This window comes from Cryptomeria japonica, chromosome 11, assembly GCF_030272615.1.
Source record: "Cryptomeria japonica chromosome 11, Sugi_1.0, whole genome shotgun sequence".
Lineage (NCBI taxonomy): Eukaryota > Viridiplantae > Streptophyta > Pinopsida > Cupressales > Cupressaceae > Cryptomeria > Cryptomeria japonica.
This window is the reverse complement of record NC_081415.1, coordinates 538,325,050-538,332,793: the sequence shown is the minus strand read 5'-3', so window position 1 is coordinate 538,332,793 and position 7,744 is coordinate 538,325,050. Positions and strand designations below refer to the sequence as shown.

The 7,744-nt window shown below is 36.8% G+C and overlaps 1 protein-coding gene across 1 annotated transcript; it reads right to left on the bottom strand.

Moving 5' to 3' along the window:
- Positions 1-316: 316 nt before the first annotated feature.
- On the bottom strand, positions 317-6,946 carry LOC131048711 (deoxymugineic acid synthase 1). Its single transcript, XM_059214170.1, has 5 exons — positions 6,732-6,946; positions 6,439-6,614; positions 1,335-1,575; positions 1,067-1,246; positions 317-983 (listed from the first exon to the last, which is right to left on the bottom strand). The coding sequence occupies exons 1-5, from the start codon at positions 6,876-6,878 to the stop codon at positions 756-758; spliced, it is 972 nt and encodes a 323-aa protein (XP_059070153.1). The 5' UTR covers positions 6,879-6,946; the 3' UTR covers positions 317-755.
- Between the last annotated feature and the right edge of the window lie 798 nt (positions 6,947-7,744).

Below are 7,744 nucleotides of genomic sequence, written 5' to 3'. Positions count from 1 at the left end.
CTATTTACCATATTAATATCAATATAATTATAGTTTCAAGTTTTTAATATTTAAAATTTAAATACAATACAATTTTTAAGGTTTTGAAATAGTTCTTTTACTTTTAAAATTTAAAAACAAATTGAGTGGACTCTTGGTGAGAAGCTGGGCTAGGATGAGGGCAGGCAGAGGATCATGCGAAGTTGAAGGATGAAAGATTGTGCAACTGAATCAGCTCAATGATTTGATGGTTTTGGCAGTGTTTTTTTTTTCAAATTTTATATTGAACTAATGCAAAATAAAGAATTACAAAGAAGGGCAGTACAAAGACTCCCAATTAAAAAAGAAGATCAACTATACAGTCATACATAGAACTGTCAAAGTTTCCAACCATACAACAGCTGAAAATAACGCAGAGAATAAATCGACACATTTAGTTTTAGAGAATTCGGCCTTTAACAGGAAAGCCGGCTAGGGATTTTCAGGTGAAAAGGTTTTTAAAATGACGAAATGTTGGAATAGCGTCGGAATCTGTGTAAAAACTTCGCGTCAATGTTGGAACAATTCCAAAAGGTTTCAGTCAGAACCCGGCTGATTCGGCAACATAAACTAAAATCAAAGGCTCCATTAACTAGGAAGTTGTTGAATTCTTCGTAACAACTTTGCAAGAGACATTTAATTACAGATTTCCATTCTACAAAGCTCGCTGATGCATTGTACTTCCATGTCCTAGCTCGTCAGAAGTTTTGGAGATTCTAAAATTGTGTGTTTGAAGATTAGATCTCTCCATCCCACAACTCTTCAAGAGTTCTGTAAGGGCCAGTAGTTGAGTTTACATGTATTTCTGCCCTTACTATCTTCCACTGCTCAATCTTGTTAATGTTCTCACGATCTTCTGCAGTTAAACACCAGTCTAAAACTTGAAAATTCTCTGTTATTCTTCCTTTATTGAAGCTTTTTGGAAGAACACACACTCCCTGCTCTACTCCCCACCTCAACAGAACCTGGCAAAAAATGGTGCCCAATGTGATTTTAGGTTGATATCACCCAAAGTTAGCAGTGACTTAAAATGAAATGAAATATTTACCTGTGATATGGTCTTCCCGTGCTTCTGGGCAATTTCATGAATGATGGGATTATCCATCAGCATGCTTGATCCCCATCTAGTGTTTCGCCCTCCAAGAGGAGAATATGCACATATTTGAATTTTCATCTTGCTGCAATAATCTCTTAGTTTTTTCTGCTGCCACATTGGATGCATCTCTACCTGCAACCTTCACAAATAAATTTTAACTTCCCAAATAAAATTCGAAAAGCTGAGATCGTTGTAAACCTGTAGGTTATAACAAGCTCACCTGATTGACAGCAGGAAGAATTTTGGCATGGCTGAGCAAGTCTTCCATCTTCTTACAGGAAAAGTTACTCACACCGATGGCTTTAGTTAGACCCATCTCAAAACATGTTTCCATCCCTTGCCAAGTAGATTTCATAGTCAAGGGCAAAAAGTCTTCTTCTTTAGGGGGGTTGGAACATCCTTTCTTCAACCTTAAAGGCCAGTGAACCAGATACAAATCGACATATTCCAGCTGCAAATTCCTGCATGCAGAGATGGATAAATGATGCAAACACCTCTGTGGCTGCAAGGAAAAATGCTGTGTCCGAGCAGATAAGAACAAAAATGGAACAACTGACAGATAACAAATTAAACAAGACAGTATAATAACAGAAATTGAGGAAAAGATTGTTCAGTTAAGTGTGCACTGACTTCCCATGATTGAGGTTCACTAGAAGCTGGGTCTCTAAAACAAAGGATAAGGCAAAAGAAAAAGCAACTTTTACAAATTAACATTCAACTCTCTTTTCAGTGTTAGAAGCAGTACATATTAGTTGGTATGGAGTTTGTAAGTTGGGAGTATCCAGTAAGTTGTATTATATTGGTAGACTTCCTTTGAATGTATGTTGTTGGCAGAAAATTGTAAAATATTAAAAAAAAAATTGTTGATGTTGCATTTTGTGTCTGCTATTTGTGCATTTTGCACAGGTTATTTTACTAATTTTGAAGTTGAAGATTTAATCAATTAACATACCAGCTGATGCTTGTCCTCCATTCTCTAGTATATTTGTCGGAATTTGAAGCATTATAAATTTCTCTGTATAACTTGCATTAACTGATCCCTTTGTTTAAAATTCTAAATTTGGTAATCAGAAGGCAAGAATTGAGCTCTTAGATGTTTCAGCATCTTAGGCCATCGTTTGTTTTTTTTCCTTTTCTTCTCAAACTCCTACATGTTCTCCGACCAGAGAGTTGCATGCGACTTCAATTTCAATGTTGCAGTTTTCACTCTTTTAGGATCATCCTTATTGATGTCTGCCATCTAGAAATATTTATCCAACTATTAGACCCAGTCTAGGAATAAATCTGGATTGAGGTCACCTTTAAAGCTTGGAATATTGACTTTCACCTTGGGAGCTTTGTCTTGCCACAGCTTCTCCATAGGCTCTACTACCCTTGCAGCATTTCTTAGGTTCCCTTATTCCTCTTTAGGCTCATCCAGATGTAATCTAGCCTCAATGGCTTCTAATTTCCTAAGCCATTCATCAGCATTTCTTCAAAGACTTGCATTCCTCCTAAGCAGAATGGACCATCGCAAACTGGACTAGTGTAGACAATCTCTATTGCTGCAAGTTAAATATGCTAAGTTCAAACAGAAATCAGCAAATAACATAGCTCTATAGTTGATCCCTACTTTCTGCATCCAGGGCCACAACCAAAGATCTACTCTAAGTCATCCAGAAGTTTTGTCTTAATAACAGCTAAAGTTGTCCCACAAATCATCTACTCCTGGCATCTTTAGATGCTCTGATACCATTCATAAAGAACAAAGATGCAACAATTGACAGATAACAAATTAAACTAGATAATTAAATAACAAAGAATCATATCAGCAGCTACACTAACTTCTCTTTATTGTCAACTTGAAAAATATTACAGTGGCAAATTCCAAACAAGAAATCCTTATTTCAAAGCTTGAAGACCACGAAAAGAATGTTCTGCTTCCACCACATCCCCCAGACTCACACTCAGTTTAAAAAGAATAACACTAAAATATAACCCACTACCCAGTAGTTACCACTCAACTTCTAAAAAAAGCTAAGCTAAAAAAGGCGCAGACGGCTAGTGGGGGAGACCTCCATAAATGGGCGATTACATCAATAAATGACATATAACAAATGCAACAACTGTGTTTGAACTATAGGCTGCTAACTCACTCATCGTTGGGTCATACGTTGTATAGATGTATATCTGTCCGTGATTACCCAATAATATTGGGTCAGGCTGCACTAGAGTATCTTCCGGCTTCCATTTTTCCTTTTTTTCAAATAGGACAATCACTCACCACATTTATGTGTGCATTATTTGATGAGGGGTTGGTAACTGTCCCTCTTAGAAGCAGGAGGTCCCAAGTTTAAATAATGACAAGGTCTTACACTATAAAATTAGAAATCAGCAGATGTTTAAGCAAAGACATGGATGAAGCTTCTTACAATAAATAAATAAATAAAAATATACATATATATTTGTATTTGTATTTATATTTATATGTGAAGGGTTATGATCAAATTTAGGTGACTACCCATTATATTATTGAGTCAAGCTGCGATGAAGTTTCTGACCAAAAGGAAAATTATCCATCATTTGTGTGTAATATGTGATATGGGGGTTGGTAAGCTGTCCCTCTTAGAAGCAGGGGAGCCCTGGTTTCAAACATGGCAAGCTTCTTCAACTCTATAGAATTAGGAATCAGCAGATGTTTATGCAAAATCAAGGTTGAAATCTAGGTTACAATACCATGGTTGATATTATTTTGAATACCATATCATACGAAAGAAGAAATTCTACTAGCGTTTCGAGTTTTTTTTTTTTTGGCTGAAAGGAACCATATTGACCACTCGGTCCAACTTGTCAATCTACTTTTCAGATCAACCCTCCCCTAAATTAGGATTGTTGAACCCTTAATGTTTCAAAGATGCCATCTTCCTTCACAACAAGACAGACATCATCCAAAACTCAGCATCTCCCTATCTTTCTTGCTGACCTGAACCATACTTCGTTGGTCTCTAGACCATTCCAAATAAGACATCACCGTAACTAAAAGGAAAACCACCTACGCAAGTCCTTGGAAGCATCCTTTGAACCCATTTTTCCTTACCTTCATTCAAATGCGGTCTCTTGGTCTCAAGAAACAACCCTTTTTCACACTGCTCCATCCGACCTTGCAGCCTCTACATATCCTCGTTCCTCGAACAAACTGTTCCCTCTTCTTCCAGTAAGTTCTTGGTCACTTGTTTTCAGTCAACTTACCCTCCTTCCTCTTGGTGGAATTCCTTTTCAAACACTTGGTCACGTTATGATTTCTCAAATCATGAAATGAACAGGATGTGCTTCCCTGCAATTCTTCACTATATGCACTTTCTCATAGCAAAATAAACACTCTATGGCAGACTTCTACACATACCTTGTCTTCTTGGACTCCTCCAATCACTCCATGGACTACAAGTTTCTTTCGGATTATCTCCTCCCCTAGATGATACTTTGCACTCACCTAAGAATGCCTGTATCCTTATCAATTGGTTGTCCACTCCGTGGCACCATCTTGCTCGTACCTAATTGGTCATGAAACCTTTGCACTCTTCTCGATCTTAAAGCTGCTGTCCCACCCTCTTAGGAGTCTCATTTTCATCCACAATTTCTTGTCGTGAAGTAAGAGTTTCTGGTGGGGTGTCTTCAGTGCACACTTCATTTTGCATCCACGCATCACTCAAGGAGGTCTTTTCCCTCTTCACCCCTTCACCATCTTCTGGAAGCTTTGCAATCAGCTCCTCCTTCTCTTGCAACTCTCCTTGCAACATTTCCTAAGCTCCTTTGAAGAATTTCCCATGGCCCTCCAACCAGGTTACAACTCTTTGTAAGAATCGTAACTTTTTCTTCAAGCCTTGGTTATTCTCAGGTTTTCCGGTGGTATGCTCTTGAAACCTCCATTTTAATCACAAAACAAATAAAGTAACACAAAAACACTTTCACCAGAGGACAGAACTACTCTGCTACCACTTGCTCAATAAAATAGGGAGGATGCTCCTCTCACATAATCATCAACTTACAGATGTAACAAAACAAATTGCTATGAACACCTTCGAAACACTATTTCTCTACCTCCAAAGGTTAAGACAATGACATACAATGTTCATAGATGTCCAAAACATCAAAAAAAGAATTAATATAACATCACAATGTATGCAAAAATACACACACAATTGCAACACAAGACTATATCTGGAGAAACCCTCAATCAAGCAGAAAACTCCAGTAAAATTGAGCAACGCTCCACATGCCACTATATCACAGTCACTACAAGAGTTTTCTATGCCTGATGAGCTAATTTTGAGCATTTTCATGGTATCTATCAGCTCCCTACATCTGCAAACCTTGCTCTCTCAAGTACAACGGTTAGAAATAACTTCCATGGAGGCAAAGCATGAGAGAACTCCCCAAAACACTCCATCACCTTCCAAAACTTCTAACCCACATTGTATTCTCCTTCAGAAGCCTGTAACACCCATGGTACAGTCACAAGATGGATTCCAACCTCCTTAAAGAATAGGAAAGGAACTCAAAAGGACTACTCTCATGAAGAGATGGACTAAAACCACCATCACGTTGAGATAACTCTTCTCCCAAGCTTCCAAACCCTTTCAATCCCTATTCCTGACAAGCATATTGCTTCATTTATTCTTCCTATGGAGACCAAACATAAAAAAAACAAGATTTCTATTGCATCCCTGCTCTGTGATGAGTTTGCCTGCAGTACCAGGGGACAAATGTGTGTTTGCCGGGTGACTTTATTAGAGTGACCAATGCTCTGCATTCCATCAAATTAAAGTCCGTAAGGAGTTTCAACACTCTTTTTGGTTGAAAAGAAGATTGCCTCCTTGGTCCAGCTCCATTTATCAAATTATAATTGAATATGATCAAATTATGTTTGAATACCATATCACATGAAAGGAGAAGTTCTACGTAAACTGTCAAAAATTTCAAATGATTTTATTTGTATACATCTATTTAGTATATGATATTTCCTTCGTTACCTGCAGAGAACCCTCAGCATAGGAAGGGCAATGCTGACTGGACAAGGGTTCACTAAAAGTTTACTTCACAGGCAGGATCAAATGTCAACCCTGAGGGCTATGATGAGATGGTCAGAATTATTAGGGAGTCACTGGCTATTTGTTGCCCAACAGCTTTAGATCATAAAGAGATATCAGTTTTTATTTTAGAATGGTATAAAAATTGTCCAAACTTGATCCCAGGACCTCCTGTTCCCAGGAAATTTAAAAAAAAAAAAAAAAAAGAAAATTCCCATAATATCTTCAAATTTTAAGAATTGATAGAGATTACAGTACTTTAGGCTTCTGGAGATAGCAGCAAGAGGGTCATCATGTTCATCGCCCCAGAGTTTAGTTGTAACAAACACTTGTTCTCTCTTAACAAAACCGCTTTGGAAGGCCTCCATTAGAGCTGCTCCTACGGCACCTTCTGAGCCATAAAAGCTTGCCGTGTCAAAGTGCCTGTAACCAACCTGTGTGCCATTAACAACTCCAGTTAAACACTCATTGTTTTGTGAAACATGAATCAAATCACTGCTAACAAACCAGGTCTCAATTATATTTTCCTAGAAAATATCGGATCGACTCACCTGGAGAGCCACTGTGACAGCTGACTTAATCTCCTCATATTGATTCCAAACAGCAGTCCCAAGCCCTAATACTGGCATTCTGTCTCCTGTATTCAGTTCTAAAAATTGACCCATGGATTCCATATTTGCTGCAGACTCAGATGTCATTGTTTGCGACTTATGATCAAAACACAAACATCAAGGTGAAGCAGGATAGTGTATAGGTGAGAATAGAGTATAGGTGAATGCCCATCCACGCATGTAGGACAAATTAATAATGGAGAAAATTAATTTTTTATAATATTTTTGAGAATCAATGTTTTTGTTTACATTTATTTTTCAAAAGTGAAGCAGGATAGAATATAGGTGAATGCCCATTCATGCATTTAGGACAAATTAATAATAAAGAAAAAAAAAATTATAATATTTTGAGGACTCTTGTTTACATTTATTTTTCAAAGGTGAAACATGATAGAATATAGATGAATGCACATCATGCATTTAGGACAAATTAATAATGAAGAAAATTATTTTCTATAATATTTTGAGGATCAATGTTTTTGTTTACATTTGTTTTGTAATTATTTTGTTTCATTCAAAATTGTCTTTTTTGCTTAAAGAATATTTTTTTCTTTTCATTTTTGACTTTGGTTTGATCTATTTTTCCTAGTGTAACAATGTAGCATTCAAATGGCATATTCTTATATAAAAGTAGCATAATTTGTCATAAATTTACGATGGAATTCAAATTTTGTTTTTTACTCTTAATCTTTGTGTTCTTAATATATTTAGGGTCAAAGCTACACTTGCAATTTTGAACTTGTCTAGATTTTGTTGATAGATAATTAGGAGTCTTGTTGACACCTTCATATTGAAGAGGTGCAAGATGCATAGTTGCACTTTCCTTATTCATTTTGATCTCTTTTTTATAGTGCAATGGTCTAGTGTTCAAATTGTGTATTATTGTGTAAAATGTGGCATTTGTCCCAAATTTGAGTTGAACCTAAGTCTCTATTCTTTAAGGATCTATATCT